The 23,516-nt window shown below is 49.4% G+C and overlaps 1 protein-coding gene and 1 long non-coding RNA gene across 5 annotated transcripts in view; one reads left to right on the top strand and one right to left on the bottom strand.

The window, feature by feature from the left end:
• Positions 1–1,464: 1,464 nt before the first annotated feature.
• Positions 1,465–23,516, top strand: part of ABCC1 (ATP binding cassette subfamily C member 1 (ABCC1 blood group)) — a 62,524-nt gene continuing 40,472 nt past the window's right edge. Inside the window, exons 1-8 of one of the 4 annotated variants that reach the window (XR_014145338.1) lie at positions 1,465–1,722; positions 2,363–2,540; positions 3,901–4,062; positions 8,086–8,178; positions 9,787–9,990; positions 16,639–16,785; positions 18,622–18,709; positions 21,610–21,685. Coding sequence is in view for 3 of the 4 variants with exons in the window: in XM_081819973.1 (XP_081676099.1) it covers positions 1,505–1,722; positions 2,363–2,540; positions 3,901–4,062; positions 8,086–8,178; positions 9,787–9,990; positions 16,639–16,785; positions 18,622–18,709; positions 21,610–21,685 (1,166 nt within the window). In the remaining variant the exon portion in view is untranslated. The remainder of the gene's footprint in view (positions 1,723–2,362; positions 2,541–3,900; positions 4,063–8,085; positions 8,179–9,786; positions 9,991–16,638; positions 16,786–18,621; positions 18,710–21,609; positions 21,686–23,516) is intronic. The other 3 variants (XM_081819973.1, XM_081819974.1, XM_081819975.1) reach the window with 3 other exon arrangements.
• Positions 18,708–23,045, bottom strand: LOC145721582 (uncharacterized). The gene is made up of 3 exons (XR_014145340.1): positions 22,912–23,045; positions 22,135–22,270; positions 18,708–18,938 (listed from the first exon to the last, which is right to left on the bottom strand). It is a non-coding gene; the product is annotated as an uncharacterized LOC145721582 (long non-coding RNA).

Here is a 23,516-nt window from a genome sequence, read left to right as displayed (position 1 = left end):
AAATGATGTCAAGCAACATTTCATGGCCATTTGCCTATCTTCTTTGCCCCTTTTTAAATTGGTCTTTTTTTTTCCTTATTGTGTGGTAAGAGTTCTTGACATGCTCTGGTTACAAGTCCCTTATCAGATATTTCATTTGCAAATATTTTCTCTCATTCTGTGGGTTGTCTTTTCACTTCCTGATTTTGTCTTTTGAAACACATTTTTTTATTTTGACAAAGTCCAGGTGATGTTATTTTTTCTTCTATTGCTTGTACTTTTGGTGACATATTTCAGAATCTTTTGTCAGATGCAAGGTCATGAAGATTTTTCACCTTTCCTTACTTATTTACTTGTTTATTTGGGAGAGAGCGAGAGTACGCATGCATGTGTGCAAGCTGGGGGAGGGGTAGAGGGAAAGAGAGAATCTCACGCAAACTCCCTGCTGAGCATTGAGCCTGACGTGGGGCTCGATCTCACAACCCCGAGATCATGAACTGAGCCGACATCAAGAGTTGAATGCTTAACCGACTGAGCCACCCAGGTGCCCCTCAGTTGTTTCCTTCTAAGAATTTTGTAGTTGTAATTCTGTGTTTAGGTCTTTGACCCATTTCGAGTTAATTTTTGTGTATGGAATGAAATAGGGTCCAACTTCATTGTCTGGTTTCTCAGCACCATTTGTTGAAAAGATTGTCCTTTTTTTTTTTTTAATTTTTTAAAAGATTTTATTAGAGCGCATGAGTAGGGGGGAGGGGCAGAGGGAGAGGGAGAAGCTCCTGCTGAGCAAGGAGTCCGATGTGGGACTCGATCCCAGGATCCTGGGGTCATGATCTGAAGTGAAGGCAGGTGCTTAACCAACTGAGCCACCCAGGCGCCCCAGAAAGATTATTTTCCCATTGAACGGTCTTGACACCCTTGTCAGAAATCAATCAGGTTTATTTCTGGTTCCATTGATTGTGTGTGTGTGTGTGTGTGTGTGTGCACGTGCGCACTTACCTTTCCTTATGCCTATCTTGATTATGGTTGTCAGAAAGTGTACATTCTCTAACTTTGATTTTCTTTTTAAAGATTGTTTTTGCTGTCCTGGGTCCCTTGAGTTTCTGTATGAATTTTAGAATCAGCTTGTCATTTTCTATAAAAAAGTCAGCTGGGATTCTGAGAAGAGAGTGCATCGAATCTGTAGATCATTGTGGGCCTTGAGCTTTTCAATGCCCTTCGTGAATATTAACCCATTTAATCTTCACAGCAGCCCTGTGAGCTGGATCCTACTTGTATCCCCGTTGAACAGGTGATGAACCTGGGCTGGTTAGGGAACCTGCCTGAAAGTCACACAGCTGGCCGGCCAAGGTCCCGAGTCTGTGCTCCTAAGTAGTGTGCTAAGCTGCCTCTCTGCAGTGACTGGTTTTCTTTGGCCGGCCTTCCCGAGGGGTGGGGTGCTCTGGGCCTCTCCCCGGGCCGGCTGGCTGAGTCTCCGGAAGACCCCACAACCACTCCACACTCTTTGTGTTCCAGGCAGCAGGCAAAGATGGCGTACTCCTCCAAGGACCCCGCCAAGCAGAAAGGGGGCTCGCAGGTGGATGTGAATGAGGAGGCTGAGGTTTTGATTGTCAAGTCCCCCCAGAAGGAGCGGGAGCCGTCTCTGTTCAAGGTGTTATACAAGACCTTCGGGCCCTACTTCCTCATGAGCTTCCTATTCAAGGCCCTACACGACCTGATGATGTTTGCTGGCCCAGAGATCTTAAAGTAAGACCCTTTCCCTCTCAGCTGGGCAAGTCTTTGTGTCCTTGACCTTCCACTGGCAGTACTCCTAACCTCTGACTTTGGGTCACCCGGTGTGCCCCGCCATGGGCTTAAAGCCAAGCCTCTCTGTCTTCACGCGCTTTGCCTGATGTTTTGCTTTGATACCATCTGAACTCAGGCCACTTCGGTTGCAGGTAACAAACCAACTTCCCCTGAAGCCGAAGGAAGGAAGAGAGAGGAATGTCTAGGGAAACCAAGAACAAGAAAATGAACCAGACTGCATCAAACTGCAGCCTGAAAACAGAAAGTCACAAAGGAGGTCCCCTCCGTCCTCTCTCTGTTTACCTCTTTTTGTCTCCTGGGGGCCACATGCTCCTTCTCTTTGCCTTCCTACCTTTGCCTCTCATTCTCTGGTCACCTGCGGGTGACTGGTGATGAGCCAGAGCAGTCAGTAGGAGAAGCCTAAGGCTCAGGCACCCTGCACGGTACTATCACCCCTGTGGGCTTGTTTTTCCATGCATAAAATGGAAGGAATAACACCCCCCTTGCCTGGCTCGGAGAGAATGGAAATGCGGAAATGGAAGGACTTGTTCCCTGCGCGTGTGCGTCAGGCTCCCGTCCTTCTGTCCTTGCTCCCTCACAGATTGCTCATCAACTTCGTGAACAATCAGAAGGCCCCGGACTGGCAGGGCTACTTCTACACCGCGCTGCTATTCGTCAGCGCCTGCCTCCAGACCCTCGTGCTGCACCAGTACTTCCACATCTGCTTCGTCAGCGGCATGAGGATCAAGACGGCCGTCATCGGCGCCGTCTACCGGAAGGTAGGGGGGGTCAACCGGAAGGCGGGTGGGGTCAACCGGAAGGCGGGTGTCATCTACCGGAAGGTGGGTGGGGTCAACCGGAAGCTGGTGAGGGCCGGGCCTGATGCCCAGGGGCTCACGTTGACGTCTCACACTGTCGCCTCAGAAACTGTGGGGACTTGGCTAGGCCACTATGGGGCCACCTTGAGGATTTCAAGCCCAGCTTCTGAAGCAGTAGTGGGACGGTGACCCACGTGACCGTAGCTGGCAAGGATTGACCACCGGGCATGAGATCGTAGCAAAGCCGACGTGAAGCATCTCCTTGAGGCCTGTGTCAGCCGTAAGGAACTGAGTTTCTTAGGTGGCACTCGACTTGGGAAAATCCGGGTTCACATGGTCACTCTGCTGTTGATAACCCTGAGCTTGTTCTAACTCTCCATTGGAGCTGAGCAGGTGGTCCTTTCCCTGGATAGTGGGAGTATTTAGCAGGCATTCGTGCACATCCAGCTCCATGGGAATTTCTGGGTCCCTTCAGTTTCTTAGCTTCTGGGGCAGAGACACTGCTTGAGCTGATGGGTTGAGACGAGACTGCCTAGCAGATAGTGAGGACAGGTGAGCCAGTTCTTTGGTCCTCAGTCCTGTCTGTAAGTTGGACTCGCCTAGGGAACTTCAGCAACTCCCACTGCCCAGGCTGCACCGCAGACGGACAAAATCAGGATCTCTGAGGGTGGGACCTGGGCACCTTTATTTCTTAAGTTCCCTAGGTAATCGTGTGAAACCCGTGTTTGAGAACCAGGGCAATTTTATCCTTCCAGGGGATGTTTTTGGTTGTCCTAACTGGAGGTGGCGGCATCTAATGGGTAGAGGCTGGGGATGCTAGGGAGCACCCTGCAAGGCACAGGCCAGTCCCACAAAGATGTATCCAGCTTCAAATGTCAGTAATGCCAAGGTTGAGAAACCCTGACCTTGACCTTCCTGCTTGAGTGTGATCTGCGGACCAGCAGCATCTGTATCATGTGGGAGCATGTTAGAAAATGCATCGTCCCAGGCCCCACACCCCAGTCCTACCACATCTGAAATGACACTGTAACAGATTTCCCCGGTGATGTGTGTGCACCCTAAAGTGTGTGAAGCCCTGGTTTAGGCGCCTTGGGGTCCCTTCCATATTGCAGAAGTCAGGATGAGACAGTGAGGGTCATTGATAAGAGCTGGGGCTTTGTGATGGGACATATCAGCTGGGAATGCAGATAAGGCAGCAAGGCAGGAGAAAAGAGAGTGGGCTTTCCGCTCTTGAGCTGTCTTCTTCCTCCACATGGGCCTGGAGGGAGGGCTCTTGCCTGCCACACTCACCGCCACACTTTCTCTCGCCATTGTTCTGCAGGCCTTGGTGATCACCAACTCAGCCAGAAAATCCTCCACCGTCGGGGAGATTGTCAACCTCATGTCTGTGGACGCCCAGAGGTTCATGGACCTGGCCACGTACATTAACATGATCTGGTCGGCTCCTCTGCAAGTCATCCTTGCTCTCTACCTCCTGTGGCTGGTGTGTGTTTGACGTCGTTCCCATCTCCAAGAGGGAGGGACCACCTCACGTGGGCAGTGGGGGTGAGGGAGTGGGTGTCGGTGATAAGAACCTCTGTAATTCATGGGTTTATTTTTTCTTGACATCAATCACATTTTATTTTGTGGTCTGTTGGATAATTCCTGTTTCCTTGGTTGTTGGATTTATGCTCTTTTTGCTGGCATGATACTTGTTTGCATTTGTCCTTTTTTTGACAGTGTTTATAATTAACAATCTTATAACTTACACAGCATATTTCTCCCACCTTATCCTCTCAAACACCAGCCAGATTCCTTTATTCACTAGTCTCGAACTGTGTTGGTCAAGATTCTCTGAGTTGTAAGGGATAGAAATCCATTTTAAAATAGTCTAATAAGCAGAGTGCCTGGGGACTCAGTTGGTTAAGCATCTGCCTTCGGCTCAGGTCATAATCCCAGGGTCCTGGGATAGAACCCTGCATCGGGCTCCATGCTCAGCGGGGAGTCTGCTTCTTCCTCTGCCCCTCCCCACTGCTTGTGCTCTCACGTGTGCACAGACTTTCTCTCTCTGTGAAATAAATAAAATCTTAAAAAAAATAGTCTAAACAAGTAAAGGGAATTTTACGGGTGTATATAACTGCAGAGCACAGGGTATGGTTTCAGGCATGGATTTATCCAGGAGTTCACGCAGTGCTTTAAGGACTCAAGCTCACTCTTTTCATCATTTCTTGGCCCTATTTGCCTCTGAGGTGACTTTATTCTCAATGGGATTTTCCTTGGTGGCTTCCATACCTTTGGGCTTTTATCCTCTTTCCTGAGAGCAGTGTCAGAGAAAAGAGAATATTGCATTCCTCATTTCCTTAGCCAGAGTCCCACGGAGCCCTTTGCTTGACCGGGCACAGTCCCAGTCACATCCCTGTACCAATCACTGTGAACCAGGAGGCAGAGTTCTCTGATTGGCCAGCCCAGGTCACACGCCCTCCCACATTGAAAGTGTGGAGTTGTGATTGACAGCCCCTCCACATGAGGAAGGGCAGTTCCCAAAGTGAAAAGTTGATGAGGTGCTCATGACCTAACACATGACTTACCCTTTGTCACCTTTGAGCCTTTGCCTGTGTCTTTCTTTCTGCCAGGAATTCCTTTCCCTTCTTCGCTAAGGATGAAGTCCTGCCCATCTTTAAAGGCTGTGACAACTGCCACATTCAAATTGCTTTTCCCTGTTGATTAGATGGATTTCTTCCTTTTTTAAATCCCAATAATACAGTATAGGAGCTCCTCTGACATTACTTTCTAGAATAGCTTTTTTGCTGCTCAGTATAGCTGCCCCTCCTCTCCTGATAAGTGTGTTGGTTACTCATGGGCTTAGTTTCTTGATTTTTTGTTTTGTTTTGTTTCAGAGATTTTATGTATTTATTTGAGAGAGAGAGCGAGCATGAGTGGCGGGGGAGGGGCAGAGGGAGAGGGACAAGCAGACTCCCCGATGAACAGGGAGCCAGATGCGGGACTGGATCCCTGGACCCCGGGATCATGACCCAAACCTAAGTTAAGACGCTTAACTGACTGAACCACCCAGGCGCCCCTTAGTGTCCTGTATTTGCCTTATTTTTTATTTCTCATGAGTGTAGTCCCAGCAGGGCCTGGTACTTAATAGGTGCACAGCAAATTATCCATTAATTTGACTGTAGTTTACTTTTTTTTTTGTCTGTTTATACAGCAGAAGATGAGTGATTATAAATTGTTTCTAGAAATGAAACTTAGAAATAAATACCAGAATCTAAATGTATTTTGGGGCTGACATCCTGGGGTATCCACTTCCCCAGAAATTTCAGCCACGGGTGAAATATTTTTGGAACACTTCTTTTAGAATCGGCCTCCAGGGTTGATTTATGAACCATTAAGAACATTGTTTTGTTTTAGATGAGGGTTGCTGAGTGTATTACTGACTTTTGGAGTCAGATAGTTTTTTGTTGTTGGGGGGCTGTCCTGTGCACTGCAGGACGTTTAGCAGTGTCCCCGGTCTATTCACACTGATATCAAGAACACAACCCCCACCCTCCCTCCCCCTGGCCAGTTGTGACCCGGATGTCTCCAGACATTGCCCAATGACCCCCGGGAGCAGTTCTTCCCTGTTTGGGAACCACTGGTTTGGATAGAAAATAGGATTTCTCTGTGTGACCATCAAAACCACAGTATAGGATAGTGATAGTGGTGTGGGCTCCGCGATGAGACTGCCTGGGTTCAAATCTTGCCTCTTCCACTGATTAGGTTTGTGACCGTATCACTTAATGTCGCTAAGTCTCAGTGTGTCCTCATCAGCAAATTGGTGGTGGTAATGGTACTTCTCATCATAGGGATGTTGGGATGAAGGAGTGAAGCAGTGCAGGTTACGTTCATAGAACAGCACATGGTGTCGTATTTAAAGTATCTTTTAAATACTATTTGCTTTCAGAGTTCATTCTGAATGCTTTAAATTGTTGGTAGAAATTTCCTTCATTTTCCAAGGTGGATAAATCGTCACTGGGTGGAGATACTTCGCAGAAACCATTATGAGCAATGGCAGCATTTTTCGGGAGACTAGGACTGGTGCCCCTGTGGGTGATGACTTGGAAGAGATGAGCACTCCTGGTTTTCCAAATGCTTAAAGGGGGAGAAAAAAATCACATTACCCTATAGTTCCATCCATGTGTATCCGCTGGGTACATGTCCTGGGCCAGTTTTTCAAGGTGTCTCTTTTTAGGTGTCAAAATTAAAAGATGGAGATCTGTATCTTATCTTGGCCTCTTAACCTCTCTTGGGTAGTTTTCTTATCTGCAGTTGGGATAATAGAACACTTCTACAACCTCTTATCTACAAATCCCCAAATGCAAAAGCTCTGGAAGTTTTCCTTAACTCACGTGGTGCCATAACCTGACCTGACCTGAACTAATGGGAAGTATTTATGATCTTGATTATCTTCTCAGTGTGAATACTCCTATTTTGGTGCTGAGAAATCAGTACCTTTGATGATGGAGTGCTGTGCTAGGACCCCAGGGGGCATGTAAAGCAATATATGGCCACACCTCTGTCAGCGGTCCCAAAGACCACGCCTGGTTGATGAGTTGCTAGGAGGACTCATGGCTCTAATTTATGACAGCAGGAAAAGCAAAGGGTAAAGACACGGTGGGGAGGGATCAGGGGGAAGCAGGTACAGACTTCAAGAGTCCTCTCCCAATGGACTCATACAGGATGCACTTAATTCCCTAGCAACAAGTTCTGACAGCGTGTGAAATGTTGTTAGCCAGGGAAGCTTGATAGACACCCAATGCCCAGGGTTTTTATTGGGGGTTGGTGACACAGGTAGCCTCTGCCTGGCACATACCAGACTTCTAGACTCCCAGAAGACAAAGGGGGGGTTCAGCATAAACCATATCATTTATACAAAGAGATGAGGCCCAATGAACCACTCCTACCAGTTCTGAGAATGGTGGGAGCCCTCCCTAAATCCAAGCTCCCAGATGCCAGCCAAGGGCCAAATTTGTAAGCAGGCCTTCAAACAAGATAAACTGTCAGGCTGGCTGTGTTAACTCTTTTCTATTCAATGCCTTATGACTTTTCTGAAGTTCTTTTAAAAAAAAAAAAAATTATTTCAGAGAAAGAAAGCACGAGAGCAGGGCGAGGGGCAGAGGGAGAGGGAGACAAGCAGACTCCCTGCTGAGTGGGGAGCCCCACATGGGGCTCGATCCCAGGACCCCGAGATCATGACCTGAGCTGAAATCAAGAGTTGGAGGCTCAACTGACTGAGCCACCCAGGCGCCCCACCTTTCTAAAGTTCTAATTTCCGAAACTCACCTGGCCCCTTCGTGTTCTTAAAGGGGTTGTAGGACCCCAAGAGATGCTCACGAATAAATCCAAATATTCTTAACAGCCCGTCGCCGGCTAAGGGTGACACAGCTGCCATGAAGACGAGCGGCCAGGTCTGCAGGATCAGCTGGGGTGGCTCAGCCAGGGAAGCCTCCTGTTGAAGGCCTCTGTTCTCTTTCTTTCCTAGAACCTGGGCCCATCCGTCCTGGCCGGGGTGGCTGTGATGATCCTCATGGTTCCCCTCAATGCCGTGATGGCCATGAAGACCAAGACCTACCAGGTAAGGTGTCTGTCTCCGTAGGGCTCCAAACTGGGCTCTTGTCAGGGCCTTTCCATTTGGGTTTTAGCTAAGTTCTTTCTGCGCAGGCCCCGGAGGTTCTCCGCCCTCCATGCCTGTTGGAAATCCCTGAGAAGCTTTCCTAAATGCTGATACCTGGGCTCCATTTCTGGGATTCTGGTTCACTTCGTCTGGGCATCCGTTTTTAAAGCTTCCTGGGTGAGTCCGATGGACTGCCAAGGTTGAGAGTTCCTGAAATAGCTAGACCTCCTAGGCCAGTGACCAAAATCACATCTGTGAGCCTCTGAGAAATTCCTTATTTCCCACAGAATTCAGTCATTTATGTGTTTCCTGTGCATTTTCGAGAGTTGAGTAAAAATTACTCCCTGACTTTTTTCACCTCTTACCTTTTGCTAGGCGCAGTGTTCAACTATTTTCAGAAGTGTTTTGTACTGTTTAAGTTTTTAAATAGCCAAGTACCAGAGCTCATGCCTTCTCCTCATAAAACATGTTCTGTTGATAGAAAAGAGTATAGATTAAAAGGGGATATCCCCTTCCCTATCGTCTCCATGCCAGTGAGCATGCTGAAGCAGACCTTTTTAGAACTTTCCGTGTATTTATAGAGAGATGTGATTTTACAGTTAGGTTTGTTTCTTTGTGGTGTTACCACCATGTACATTTTTATACGCATGGGCCCATTTGGCAGCCTGGTCTTATCATTTGACACTATGTCTCAGGGATCTTTCCGTATAATCTGACTTCATGCTCTTGGACTGGCACCAAATAGTCCATAACGGAGCGGGGCCAGAGTTTATTTCTCTGCTCCCCTGTTGCTGGCTATTTATGATGTGCCTGTGGAATTGCAAATGAGAGCACTTAGCTGCACTGAGGATGCAGGAGGGGAGATGAGTCCCAGGGCGTGGGCCTCTTGGAATGAGGAGGCCTCAGCAGGTACAAGTGGAAGGAGGTTAGGCAGTGAAGGGACCCTGTCACCTTTCGTCCTCCTGATGCTATGTAGGCTTCCCTGAGTGGCTCACTTTTGAAACATCATCAGTCTCTGGCTTTGATCTGACGGGACTTAAAAAGCATCCTCATCCATGACCAGGAATGACCAGAGCCCTCAGTGATAGGGTCTTGTGAGCATGAAGTAGCTAGATGTGTGTCCAATGCTTAGAAAAGTGCTCGGCATCTGGAAAGTGCTGGATGCTGTTTAACGGGCAGTATGGCTCAGTAAAGAAACTAAGAAAACAGAGCGGGGAAGAAAAAAAACAAAAAAATCCCCAGCATTGATACCTGTCTTGTGTTTGGATCAGTAGAGTAGGGTCCCTGCCCCCCTTCCCTGGACACCTGCAGGGTTGTTCTTGTTTCTGCTTCTCAAATCTAAATTTAATAGGGGTCTCCACGTCCCATTTAACGTGATCCAAAGCAGGTTTTTTCTCTTGGTGAAAGGGTCTCTGGTGCTCTCAAGGTCAATCTCAGGGATTTCAGGGTCAGCTGTCCCACCCTTTGGAAGGCCCCCCTTTCCAATGGGGATGCTGTGTGTGGGCCTGCTGCCAGGGCCAGAAGCAGGTCCCCCCCTCGCTGTGGTGTTGACTGCTCTTGTCTCTGAAGGTGGCACACATGAAGAGCAAAGACAATCGGATTAAGCTGATGAATGAGATTCTCAATGGGATCAAAGTGCTCAAGCTTTACGCCTGGGAACTGGCCTTCAAGGACAAGGTGCTGGCCATCAGGCAGGAGGAGCTGAAGGTGCTCAAGAAATCGGCCTACCTGGCGGCTGTGGGAACCTTCACTTGGGTCTGCACACCTTTCCTGGTGAGTGAAGCCACATTCACCCTTGCCTACCTCATTGGCGGTTTTGGTGTGTTTTCATACCTGAATATGTTCAAAAGGTCACAAGTTCAGCAAGGCCTTCTCTTTTGAAAAATGGCCACCCCCCCCCCCCCACTTTATTTTATTCACCTTAGTAGCTCTCACAAGTAGCCAGTTCCAGGAACTGCTTGTTTATAGGTTCACAATGAGATAAGAAATTTGTTCCAGAAGGTTAAGCAGGTCCCTCTGCTTCCTTCGTGGAGGAAGTCTTGGTAAGAAAAACACACCAGCAGAACTAAACTATGCTCTTGGTGCCATAGTGGAGTGACATTACGGTGTCAGCTTCTGATCTGTTGCCGACCATCACAAGCCAGGGATTTGGCAGGTGCCAAACACATTCTGAAATGGACTTTCTGTCTGTCTGTTTCCACTAGAAAGGCAGCTCCAGGAAGGCAAGGATTTTGTCTTCTCTGTTCACTGCCATACCCTCAGTGCCTAAAATAGTGCATAGTAGGGGCTCAACATATACTTGTCATTCGTTGTAAAAAAAAAATTGAAACCATATAGAAAGTCATCAGATGAAAAGTATATTGTCTTCCCTTCCGTCTGTCCCTTTCCTCTAAAGTGTTTGAGAAACACTGGCAAAAAGCAGAAGTGAGTGAACTTTGTCTCCCAAGGACCAACTAGTGAACATTGTAGACGTTCTGGGCCATACGTTCTGTTTTGCATCCCTTCTTTCCTGCCAGTGTGGCCGTACATAATGTACACGTGAACGGGTATAGCTACTTTCCTGTAAAAATTTCTCTATAGATACTGAAATTTAAATTTCATATAAGCTTCCTGTGTCATAAAATACTGATATTTAAAAAAAATACTTATGTAAAAGTATTCTAAGCCTATGGGCTGGACATAAACAGGTGTGGACGCCTGGTTTAGAGTCGGGTGCCTGCTGAACTTGGCTGCCAGCTCACAGAGTGACCTGAGGCCGGTCAGTCCACCTCCCTGCCTCTGGGTTCTCATGTATGGAACATGGAAGGGTTGGCCCACGGGCGTGTCACATAGGCCCCTGCCTGCCCCCTGCTCCCATGCCTGCACTAGACATCCACAACCTGCTGTGGGTTTTCTGCCACCGAGTTCTGTTCAAGCCGCCCTCCCGGTGACCCCTGTCAGCTGACTGGAGCTGGTACATGAAGTGACATCTTTTAGCAGGTCTGGGACTCTGAGTTCTCTTAGATCCTTTCCGTGTCACATACTCCAGTGTTCGGGGCTAGAAGGTTCCGCCAGCTCATTCTCTGAGGACACTCTGGTCTCCCCAACTTTCCCAAGATCTCTGATGGCTTTCTTTGATTTTTAGAAGTAAAAAGTATCAGAAGACTGGATGGTAGTTATGTAGAGTGTTCATTTGATTATTTTCCTCTAAACTGTTAAATAATCTCAGTGTGGGGCGCCTGGGTGGCTCAGTTGGTTAAGCAACTGCCTTCGGCTCAGGTCATGATCCCGGAGTCCTGGGATTGAGTCCCACATCGGGCTCCCGGCTCAGTGGGGAGCCTGCTTCTCCCTCTGACCCTCTCCCCTCTCATGCTGTTGCTCTGTCTCTCTCTTTTTCTCTCAAATAAATAAATAAATAAAATTTTTAAAATAAATAAATAAATAATCTCAGTGTGTTTACAACTGTTAACTATTCTCCTTTGTATGTGTGATACATTTTATTTTAAAAATAATGATGCATTCCCTTGGGACACCTGGGTGGCTCAGTCGGTTAAGCGTCTGCCTTCGGCTCAGGTCATGATCCCAGGGTCCTGGGATCGAGTCCCGCATCGGGCTCTCCGCTCTGCGGGGAGCCTGCTTCTCCCTCTGTCTCTCTCTCTCTCTATCTCTCATGAATAAATAAATAAAATCTTTAAAAAAAAAAATGATGCATTCCCATGGTAAAACTAGTTAAAGCTATACCAAAAAGTCTAGGACAGGGTTTCTCAACCTTGGCACTGTTGCCATTTGGGACCCGATAATTCTTTGTTTCTTTGTTGGCGGGGTTGCTGTCCTGTGCGTTATAGGGTGTTCAGCAGACTCTGTGGACTCAACCCAACGGAGGCCAAGTGGCACCTCTTCCCACTGCCCCCCACCACGCCTCCCCAGTTGGGACAATCAGAAGTGTCTCCAGACATTGCCAGGTGTCCCTCCAGTTGAGAACCGCAGGTCTGTCTTCGTCCTCAGACCTCTGTCACCTAGCTTCTCTCTCTGTACCAGTTTCTTCTGCGTATTTCCAGGGAAAGCCTGCACATACAGCAGCTAACAGTGACCATCCATCATCAATGTAACTAAACTTATGTTCTGTTTTATTTACTTTGACACACATGATGGCAAATCATACAGAAGTCCGAAGCATTTTGAATTGCATTTTTTTTGATAGGAAAAGCTCTGTAGCCAGAGGGACAAAGTGACAGGGTTTAATACTTGGGCTGTATTACACTTGGGGTGGGGGGACCTTTTCCCATAACCCCTGGCTCTGCACATTGGGTCCTCTAAGTGTCCAGTTTCTAGCTTGTCACCTGAATGTGTGGCCCTTCAGTTAACATCTCCTGCCCTGGTCTCCATTAGGAGGCCATGGCAAGAGATGCTTAAGAGCGTGACAGCTTTTCTTGACCTTGAATTTGCCACTCAGTATGGGGGGAGGGGAGGGCAGGGGCAACGGGCTTCCAGAGATGGAGTTTGTTAAGCTGTTTGGCATGAAACAGATGAGCCTGGGTGCCACTTGGGGACCTCGGCCCTGGCCGAGACACCAAAGCCTCTGACTACATTAGGATAAAATATGTAGCCTTTGATTCCCTTGAAAGGTGTTTGCATGTTCTTTCCACTGGCGAATTCCTGCGCTTCAAGGGTGATGAGGTGTTTACCCACCGGTAGGTGTGATGGAAGACAGAGGCCCGGGGAGGTCAGACAAGAGTGGGGATGCCATTTTGGCGGGATTAATGGGATTGTTTTTCTGAAATACAGAGCCTGGCATCTATCATGTACACGTAATGCACTTTCCTAAAATAGTATCCCCAGGCAGCCGTCAATATTTAGCATTTTGAGTCTTGGAAGATTTGTGAGCTTCTCATCTTCTGCTTACCCTTATCTTCCTTGGTTAGGAGAATTATCATTCCATATGGTAAATATCCATTGTGTACTTCTCTGCTGATTAGATCATACGTGGACCTTATCTTTTTTTTTTTTTTTTTTTTGGTATTCCTAGAACAGGGAACTTGGCAAATGGTGCGCATTCAGTAAATGTAATCTAGGGGAATCACTGAGTGAGTAAAAGATTTGAATAAACTGTGTTAATCAGGAACTGTGTTGCAATTGGCAGAAACCTCACTCAAATTGACTAGATTAAAAAAAAGAAAGTGGGATTTTTGAGTCACAAAACTGAAAATGTAGGAAATTGCTGGTTTTGAGCATGACTGGGATTTCAGGCATGGCTGGATCCAGGTGTTCCAGAGGGAATGACACACACATACACGCGCGCGCACACACACACACACACACACACACACACTTACCTACAGCCCCAGTCTTTCGGCTGACCCCACTTACCTCCACCCATGTCCAAATACCCCCTGCTGAAGAGAACTCACTTAGTACCTGTTTCCCCTAGACCATGAGTCTCAGGAACACCAAGCCTGCCTTACTGCTCAGTGCACGGTGCTGGTACACAGTAGGTGCTCGTTAACCTTTGATGAAGAATGGCCTCCACTTCCTGGAGAAGCCAGGGCTGTGGAACTGATGGGCCACGTGCTCTGTGTTGCCAGCCGCCGCCCTGATGATGGCGCTTGGGGGGCTGGTGTGCTCTGGTGGCGAGTTACCTGAGGCCTGGTTTTCCCCACTGCTGAGGAGACACCTCTGAGTGTATGCTCTTCTGCCCCCAGGCACATCCAGCCCCTACCCACCCATCTGTTCACCTGTCCATCTATCCATCCATCCATCCATCCACAACTATTTACTGAGTATCTGGCCACGATCCAGTGGCCTCATGGAGTGGTCATTCATTCTAATTGGGAGAGACAGGTGATCCACAGTAGACATGATAAATACTCCATATAGTATACTAAATGGTCGTAAGTGCTAGGGAAAAGAAAAAAGATTCGGGCCACGGTGTTAGGGAGGGCTTGCAGTTTTAAATAGGGTAGATGAAGGCCTCACTGAGGAGGTGACACTTGAGTAAAGGCCCAGTGGAGGGGAGGGCTTCCATCAGGGAGCGGGAGGAGCATGTGCAAAGACCCTGTGGCAGGACAGTGCCCGCCCTATAGAGGGAATAACCGTGGAGGCCGGTGGGGCTGGAATAGAAGGAGCTGGGGGGAGAATGGTAGGAGAGGAGGTCAGGCAAGTTACAGGGAAGGGATTTTACAACCCAGGTAGGCCCTGGGCCTGGGGTCAAGACTTTGACTTCTGTACGAAGTGAAATGGACTGACTTTAGAGAGGTGGGGTTTTTTGTTCTTACGCTTTTTACTGAGCTATAATTTACCATTTTAAGGTGTATAACCCAGTGGTGTTTAATATGTTCACAAGGTTGTGCAACCATCAATACTATCTAATTTCAGAACATTCCCATCATCCCAAAAGGAAGCCTTCTAGTCATTGATGGTCACTCCCCATTCCCCCAGCCTAGGCACACACTCATCTGCTTTCTGTCCCTGTGGATTGGCCTGTTCTGGACGTATCATATCAATCGGACTCACACAATACGTGGTTTTTTGTGTGTGTTCTGGCTTCTCTCTCACTGAGCGTCATGTTTTCAAGGGTCATCCATGTCATAGCAGGTGTCCATGCTGCACTCCTTTTTATGGCTGAATACTGTTCCTTTGTGTGGATGTGTTTAGGGTGTTCTGAGTAAGAACATCTTTAGACGAGAGGCTGGTGCGTCATCCAGCTTGTTAACATCAGAACCAGAAAGGAACCAGCTCTACTCCGCAGCGCCTTGGTCTTGGGACCCAGTTAATAGATTCTTTGGAAGAATGGACCAAGGAGTTTGGACTGAGTCCTATAGCCAGAAATAAAGATAGCTGCTATATATTGCATTTTGCTGTGCCCCGGGCAGTGTGCTAATAAGCACTTTGCATGAGTGCCTGATTTCTTGCTGCCAACAGCCCTGTGAAGGTATATCCTGATTCGCATTTTGTAGATAGGAAAGCAGAGGCTTGCTTGGAGAGGGGAGGTGATGTGCCCAGGGTCATAGAGCTGACATGCGGCAGAGCTGTTGGTTTTAATTTTTAAGCTATGTTACCTTCCAGTAGGTAACAAGGAAATGAGGTGACTCTGACCCTGCAAATGCACTGGGCCACACCACACCGAAGGCAGGGCTCAGACACCAATATCCTGACTTCTGGACATGCTGCTCTGAGCTCGGAAAGGCAGGACTTGGGCAGTTTTGTGTTTTTTTTTTTTTTTTTTTTCCTGCAGGGGAAGCCTTTAATGACTCTGGGATCCTGGGGCTAATGGGGGGGCGGGGACTTGTGTGCATCTGTCGGGGTACAGGGTTGTCCAGATTGCTTCTGATAGCATGTTCTGGGTGATCTTGTGGGATGTGTGTTACTAGCCTCGCCTGGCGACACCTGCACCTGCTGTCCCCAGCAATATAGGAGAGGCACAGGAATCCACCTGTTACTCTCCTACCTCCTCCCAAGCTGAGCAGCCCAGCCCTGGATTACTGAGAGTGTCCTCCATTTCTCCTGGCAAGGGAGGAGAGGAGCTGCTCTCTCAAACATCTGAACCCAAATTCCGGTCGGCTGGGAGCCTGCGTAGTTAAGTCCCAGGAACCACTGCAGGGCTTAATGCAAGTCTGACTTGGTGAGGAAGGCGGTACCTTTGCCTGTTAGTTTTTGCTTGCCGTTTTTTTTTTTTCTTTTAATGTTCCTTTCCTGGGGGTATAAAATCATATATTCTGTGAGCTGGAAGGAATTTTAAATAATGCCATTAACCGTCCACCTCCACCCCCAAATTTCACGGATGAGACATGTGAGGCATGGGGAGAGGAGGTAACTTGCCCAAGGTGTTCCTATGTGCCAGGGATTGTTCGAGGCCTGAGGATACTGCTGTGTACAAAACCAAGTCCCTGCCTTTGCAGAGCTTCCGTTGTTTGCAGGAGAGAGACAGTCAATATGTACAGTATGGCAGTAAAAGGCCGTGATAGTTGCTGTGAAGAAAAATAAGCCAGGATAAAAGGATAGAGAGCAAGAGCAGGGTTGTTTGGGGTAGAGAGGTAGGGCAGCCACTCCGAAGGGTCAGAGGGAGGAACCAGGCCACCGTCCGGATGGGAAGGTTGTTTCAGGCAGAGAAACTGCAGGGGCAAAGGCCCGGAGGTGGGATTCCGCTGGGTGGTATTGAGGGATCCCCAGAATGTCTGTCCAGTGTCTGCACCAACCTTGGAGAATATTGGTGCAGAGGCCAGGACTTGGAGCTCCCGGCCGCTCATTTATCTGGTTCGTTCTTTGGGTGTTTAGTGAGCATCTGCTGTGTGCTGGATACTGCCTTAGGCGTTTCCCGCGGCCTCCAGCCGTCTGTTGTGGGGCAGGCTCGAACACACTGTGGAGGGTCGGCGGGGGACGTGCAGCTGCTCCCACGGTTGTGTCTGATGCAGGGACACAAGTCAGTGCTGGACGCTCTGCTTACAGGTGGCCCTGTCTACCTTTGCCGTCTACGTGACCATCGACAAGAACAACATCCTGGATGCCCAGAAAGCTTTCGTGTCCTTGGCCTTGTTCAACATCCTCCGATTTCCCCTGAATATTCTCCCCATGGTCATCAGCAGCATCGTGCAGGTACAGGCGGGGCTGGAGGGGCCTGAGGGTGGGGTCTTCTGCGGAAAGGAAGTAAAAGGGCATACAGGTCCCCTCCATACAGCTCCCTCGGCATTACCCGTCCCACTGTGCCCAGTTGGCTGGACGAGGCTCACAGTGGTGGCTTTCTCGCTATTTTGGTCATGCCCCAAAGAAAGGAATACATGTGACTTTTTTTTTTTTTTTTTAAGATTTTATTTATTTATTTGACAGAGACACAGCGAGAGAGGGAACACAAGCAGGGGGAGTGGGAGAGGGAGAAGCAGGCTTCCCGCGGAGCAGGGAGCCCGACACGGGGCTCGATCCCAGGACGCTGGGACCATGACCTGAGCCGAAGGCAGACGCTTAACGACTGAGCCACCCAGGCGCCCCTACATGTGACTTCTTGACAAGGAACTCAGGCTTGAACGTACAAAACAAAGACTGCATGCAAGCAGGCTTCCCTGAGCTCTGTAATGTTCTGAAATATTCATCCTGTCCCATTCTGATGCAGTCTGTTCGACCCTGCTCTAGCTTACTCTACTTTTTCAACACTGCATCTCTTGGCTTACTCAACTGACTTCACAACCCACTGACAGGCCTCAACCCACCATTGGAAAAACCCCTACCTAGACCCCCCAGAAATCCTGAAGTCCACAGCAGTGACCCTGCAAGGTGAGGAAACTAGCTGCTCAGTCACACTTTTACTCTATGTGAAGCTCCTACACTTTCCAACTGGTGGTATTTTCTCATATTTTTCTCCCCAGCATTTGAACGCATTCATACTGAGAACCCGATTTTCAGCCACACAGACAAATGAACCTTAAGATTTGGTTGTACAACTCTGCTTGTATGCTTTCATTAAAAAAATAAATGAGCAAATAAAATTCCTTTTTGTTACGAAAAAATTCAAACGTATACAGACGTAGGGAGAGAACAAACAGTATAATAATGACTCCATGTAGCATTCACCCAGATTCGACATTTTGCTGCGCTTGGCTCATCAAATCCTTTTTCTGTCTTCCCCTCCCCCGCTTCCTTTCCTTCTTTCCTTCCTTCACTCCTTTCTTTTGTTTTTTTTTTTAAGGCTTTTTTATTTTTAAGTACTCTCCACATGCAACTTGGGGCTCAAACTCATCACCTCGAGATCAAGAGTCACATGCTCCACCAGTGGAACCAGCCAGGCGCCCCCGGAGAATTTTACAGCAAATCCCAGACCTCTTGACATTTCACCCATAAATATTTCAGCATGCATTTCTTTGCTGTTGTTTTGTGGGTTTTTTTCTTTCTCAGTTTACTTTTATGAGATAGAATCGATATAGAACATTTTGTAAATTTAAGGTGTCCAACGTGTGTGGCCAAAGAATGACCACAGGAGTGTCAGCTGACGCCTCTGTCACATCACGTGATTTTCGTTTCCTTTTTCTGTTGGGAACCATGAAGATGCCATCTCTTAGCCAGCTCACAGCGTGTTGATCGTAATCACCCTGCAATATATCTCCAGGACTTCTTTCTCCCCTGGTTGCAAGCTTGTACCCTTACACGGGGCCACCGCGTTTGGTTATTGTTTCTGAAGTCCCTTGTCATCTAGGACAATCCCCCTACCCTCTTTTTTAATACCTGTGGTGGTGGGCTTTGAAAGGAGAACAAACAAGAACCAAAACCTGTTCTGGTTCTCCTTCTGAGGCACACTCTTGTAGGAAACGCAGAGCCGCCAGAGATGAGGGAGGATGTGGGCCCCTCGACACCCAGGGGAAACCACCGCAAGTTAGCCTCGGTCTGTTTTTTTGCAAAAATACTTTTAAAAATAACTGCACCCTGCGATTGCTTTCTGTGTAGGCGAGTGTCTCCCTCAAACGCCTCAGGATCTTTCTGTCTCACGAGGAGCTGGAGCCTGACAGCATCGAGCGAAGGCCCGTCAAGGACGGTGTGTGCATCGGGTCCCTCTGTGCCATGAAGGTTCCCCTCGGGTTGGGCTGTGAGGCCCCCGGGAACAGGAGCCCTGCAGTGCTGGGTGGGCGTCGGGCCTTATCTTGCACATCCCAGGCGGGTGAACTTCAACTTCTGTTTTCTTGGTGCTTTCCCGCTGAGAGGCAGCCAGGGGGTGAGGCCTCCCATCGAGGGGCCCGTTCCAGGGCTCAGATCTTGACTCTGTTCTGGGTAGATGGGCAGGCACAACAAGGACGTTGGAGACTGACCAGCTCCAACCCACCAACTCTGTGTGCTTGGGCGGGTCACTTGCCTGCTCTGAGCCTCAGTTTCCCTATCTGGGTAATGGGAATGAAGGTGCCTTTCTTTGTCAGGGTGTTATGTGGATTTTTATTGGTAGGCTTCTTTCTTTTGTAGCTTATTAATTTATCCTTTCCCAGTCAACCTCCCTGAGGGGGATCTTGGATTCCCAGTTATGTCTCCAAGCACTTGATAGTAAATTTTTTTTTTTTAAAGATTTTATTTATTTATTTATTTGAGAGAGAGAGAGAGAGAAACAGCATGAGAGGGGATAGGGTCAGAGGGAGAAGCAGGCTCTCCGACGAGCCGGGAGCCCGATGCGGGACTCGATCCCAGGACTCCGGGATCATGACCTGAGCCGAAGGCAGTTGCTTAACCAACTGAGCCACCCAGGCGCCCCAATAGTAAATATTAATGCATGACCAGCAGTGACTACTTTTCACTTAAACGACACTTCCGTCATGCGTGTTGTGTTTTAAGGACGTCCGTGCTAAGCATAGCACACAGAGGGGCTGTGGAAACCTTTATGGATGGGGAAACCGGCCTAAGTCACTTGCCTGAGATCGCACAGCTAATAAGCGGAGGCAGGATTCACACCCACAGCCAGTTATTGGGATCTGCTCTTACCCACTGTATAGTGTTGCCCTACAGAGATTTACTGAGCACTTAACTATGCGCCTAGCACCACAGTGTTTGGGGTCCATCTCATTCTTATCAGTCCTGCTTTACCGACGAGGACAGTGAGGCCCAGAGAAGTTAAGTAACTTGTCCAAGGCTGTTCAGCTAGGCAGTGGCCGCACGGGGATTGGAGAGCCCAGTAGATACGGTCAGAGGAGCGAATGTGTGTATGCACTGGTTAAAAGGTCTGAGCAGTGCCTGGCACCTCGTGGGCTTTCAGATCTCTCCGGTGGTGTGTCCAACACTGAGCGCAGTGCCTGCCCCCCAGATGTGGTGGCCGTGACTTCCCTAGTGTGAGAGAGAAGGGGTCTGGGACATTGTCAACCCAACCCTCGAGGGCCAGTTCCACAGCCTTGGCACTACTGACACTGGAGACCCGAGCGTTCTTTGCCCTGGGGGCCGTCCTGAGCATTAGAGGGTGCTGAGCAGCATGCATGGCCTCAGCCTGCTAGATCTCGGTAGTACCCACCCCAATTTTGAAAAACCAAAACTGTCTCCAGACATGATATCTGTTGGGGGGGGGGCAAAGTTGCCCCCAGTTGAGAACCCCTACTCACGAGATGCTGGAATCTTCTTCCCAACCTCCCTGGCCTTTGATCATCGGTTTGTGCCATCCCGAGGACCTAGTCTCCCCCACTACCCTGTAGATGGTCTCGTGCCATTTCCTCCTGGGTCACATTTCTTTGCATAACACAGGGCTGACATTTGGGACAGCCCATGGAGGTTTCAGGTTCCTGCAGCTGCTCCCAGCTCCCTGCCAGGTGTCCTACTGGAAAACCCTCAGGCCTTCTGGTGCGGTCCTGGCCTCAGCACCCCCTTCCTAGGCTGGTTGACTTTTTGAGATGTTTATCCAGACTCTGTGGGTGTCAGACGGGGCCACCTTGGCAGCTCCCAGCCACGTCTGGTGGTTTTCTAGCTTGTCTGACTCAAGTGGCTTTCCTTAAAGTACTTAAATAGCACCTTCCCATTTCCTCCTTGTTCTGTGTCCCACGGGGGCAGGGGGCGGGGCCCGGGTGAAGGAGGGAAGGTCAGGTTAACCAGTAACTGCCTCTCGCCAGGGCTTTTTGTTTCTTTGGTGTGCAGGGGAATTTCTCTCTTTCTTTGAGAGCTTAAAAACACGCCCGTCTTATCTCTGTGTGGTTTTAAGGAAGCTAATAATGAAGAGTCAGAAGTTGTTTTTTTAAGTGAGGGACATGACGTCAAAGGACAGGAAGGGGAGGGAAAGTAAGTGAAGACAGAGGGGCCGGGAGCTTAGAATCCGGAGCCGCTGTTGGATGTAGAAAGCCGCCTTTGTCTTACCGTTCTTCCCTCCCCGTGATGCCCCACATCCTGTTGCACAGCCTGCTTTTTCATGGTGTATGTGACTGGTTTTTCAGAAAGATTGACCTGCTGTGATGTGAGCAGGGCGGGAGAGGGGATGCAGAGATAGGCGTTAGGAGACAGACCTACAATCCAGGTGCTTTGGCCCAGGACCCCACCTTGAACATAAAGGGAGGGCCGAGGGTGTGGTGAGGGCCAACAGCCAAGTGCCAGCTTGATGCAGAGAACTGCTTGTTCCCCGTTGACCTTGCCTTCTGCTCAGCCCCCCAGCCGGAGCTGCCCGATCCTCCCAAGATGAGGTGAGGGAGGCCCTGGAGCCTTGAGTAAACCCCAGGGGGTCCCCCCACCTCTGCCAGATGGGCATCTGGATGGCGCGACCTCCTGGCATTCAGGGCAGAACCCTGTTGTGGTTTCTGTCTGCTTTGTGGGTCTGGTTGGGGTTCTTTAGAAACGAGGAGTGATGTAACGAGATAATGCCCTGGTGCAAGTGTCTAGTACCTGGTATCGAACAAAGATTAGAAAAAAAAAAAAAAGAGCCCGCTGATGCTCAGTCTCGGGACTTCCGTCTTTGCCTGACATGTTGTTGCTGGTGCTTTTCAGGCGGGGGCGCAAACAGCATCACTGTGAAGAATGCCACGTTCACGTGGGCCAGGGGGGACCCTCCGACGCTAAGTGGGTAAGCCAGCATGTGGAGAGAGCCACGAGGTGCTAGTCAAATGTGGGTGTGAATGCCAGCCACACTGTAGCTCAGTGACACTGAATAGACCACTTTGCCTTTCTGAGCCTCAGTTTACCCATCTGGGAAATAGGTCCAGTCATACCTGCTTGGGCTGCTGGAAGGAGCAGGTGAGAGTTGGCTGGCACAGAGGGTTCCCTTGGATTGTAAATGACGGAAACACTGCCCAGATAGGCTTAGGCAACAAACGGAAATTTTGGAGTTGCATCACTGAGATCCACTCTCAGGTACAGCGTGATCCAGGGACTCAGTGCCATCAGGATCCTCTCCATCTTGTCTTTTTTCAGTTTCCCTCTGTGCTGCTTCCTTCTCAAGCTGCCTCTCCCTTCATGATGGCAAATAGCCCCCATCAGCCAGGAGGGTACCTCTTACCTGGGCTGGAGACTCACCTGCCTCTTACTGGTCCAGATTGGGTCATGTGCCCTTCCCTGAGCCAATCAAGTGCCAGAAGAGACAGCACACGGATTGGCCAGGTTGGGTCTGAGGCAGTGATGCTGCAGGTGGTGGCAGACAGGCCTGGGTCAGCTGAGAGGAATTCTTGTCAGCAGGGATTTGCTGTCGGGATGGAATCGCTCTTCTCCATCCCTTCCAAGGTTCCCGGCTACCTGAGTCACCCTTTCTTGTCATCTCCCCGTCTGGGATCCTCCCCACCCAGCCCTTATTTTCCCAAAGCACACAGTGTCCGGGGAGTTGACGTGGTTCTCCAGGCCACCGGTCAACTGCCTCTTACTCCTTTCTGAACGGGGGAGGCCTTGCTTGGTGGCTCTGTGAGGCTTCCCCAGAGGAGTCCCCAAAACACAGGGCCAGAGGGACCTTTGTAGGGACCACATTTATCCCCCGAGCCCCTTAACAATTATCCCCTCACTGGGTGCCCAGTTATTGCTGTGTATTAACTCAGGAAATGGGGGTGGGGGGACAAACTCTCTAAAGAAAAGAATCTTTGTATCCCCTCCCTTGAAAACCCCCGGTGGGACTGCATGCTCAGGAAGTTCTTCCTTATGTCTAACTTAACTCCTGCCTGCTTCAATTTTAGCTTTTCTGTCTTGTCTCTTTGTCTCTCTTGCCTTCTCGTTCTAGTCACCCACGCCCCCACTCCTGCCCTTGAACTCCCAAGACCTTTCCCAATCCAAACCTTTCCTCAGCCTGTAACAATATTCCATTCCCACCTGGACAGTCACAGGACCTGCCTCACTGGGCTTCGCATTCTGTTGTGGCCCCATTGTCCGTTCTCCGCTCAGCGCAGGAACAAAAGCGTAATCGGTGGGACCATGCAGCAGCTTTACAAGCACTAAACAGTGACCACAAACTCTAACAGCATTTCACTAATAGGCTGAGTCATGATCGCATCCGCTGAAAAGCGCAGCCAAGGAAGTGAACCCAGCGAGGCCCTGGGCTCGGGTGCCTGCCCCTCCCTGGGTGCACGGAATCAGCCCCGACTTGGCAGCACGTGACGGCCCCATGTCTTCCGACGGGCAGTCTCGCCGGTGGAGCGTTGAGCTTATTGTACTTGGTGCACCGCCGTCTGTGAGACCCGTTTCGCAGACTCAGTCGCCCACGTCAGGGCCCCCTCCAGACCCCGCGGCTCCCATCCACGAGGTGTGAGCGTCTTAGCACCGCCAGTCTTGGCCTCTTCGGGTGTGGCCGCTACCTGCCACCTCTTCAGGACCAGCCTTACTCCTCCCTGCCTCGTCCTTCTTTTTCCCTCAGAGTTCACGTTGTGGTGTCTGTCCCTCAGGGCACCCGCTTTGTTAATATTCCACCGTCCGGCTCC

The sequence above is a fragment of the Leptonychotes weddellii genome, chromosome 5, assembly GCF_054177405.1.
Source record: "Leptonychotes weddellii isolate Sample4059 chromosome 5, ASM5417740v2, whole genome shotgun sequence".
Classification (NCBI taxonomy): domain Eukaryota; kingdom Metazoa; phylum Chordata; class Mammalia; order Carnivora; family Phocidae; genus Leptonychotes; species Leptonychotes weddellii.
This window is presented reverse-complemented; position numbering and strand designations above follow the sequence as displayed.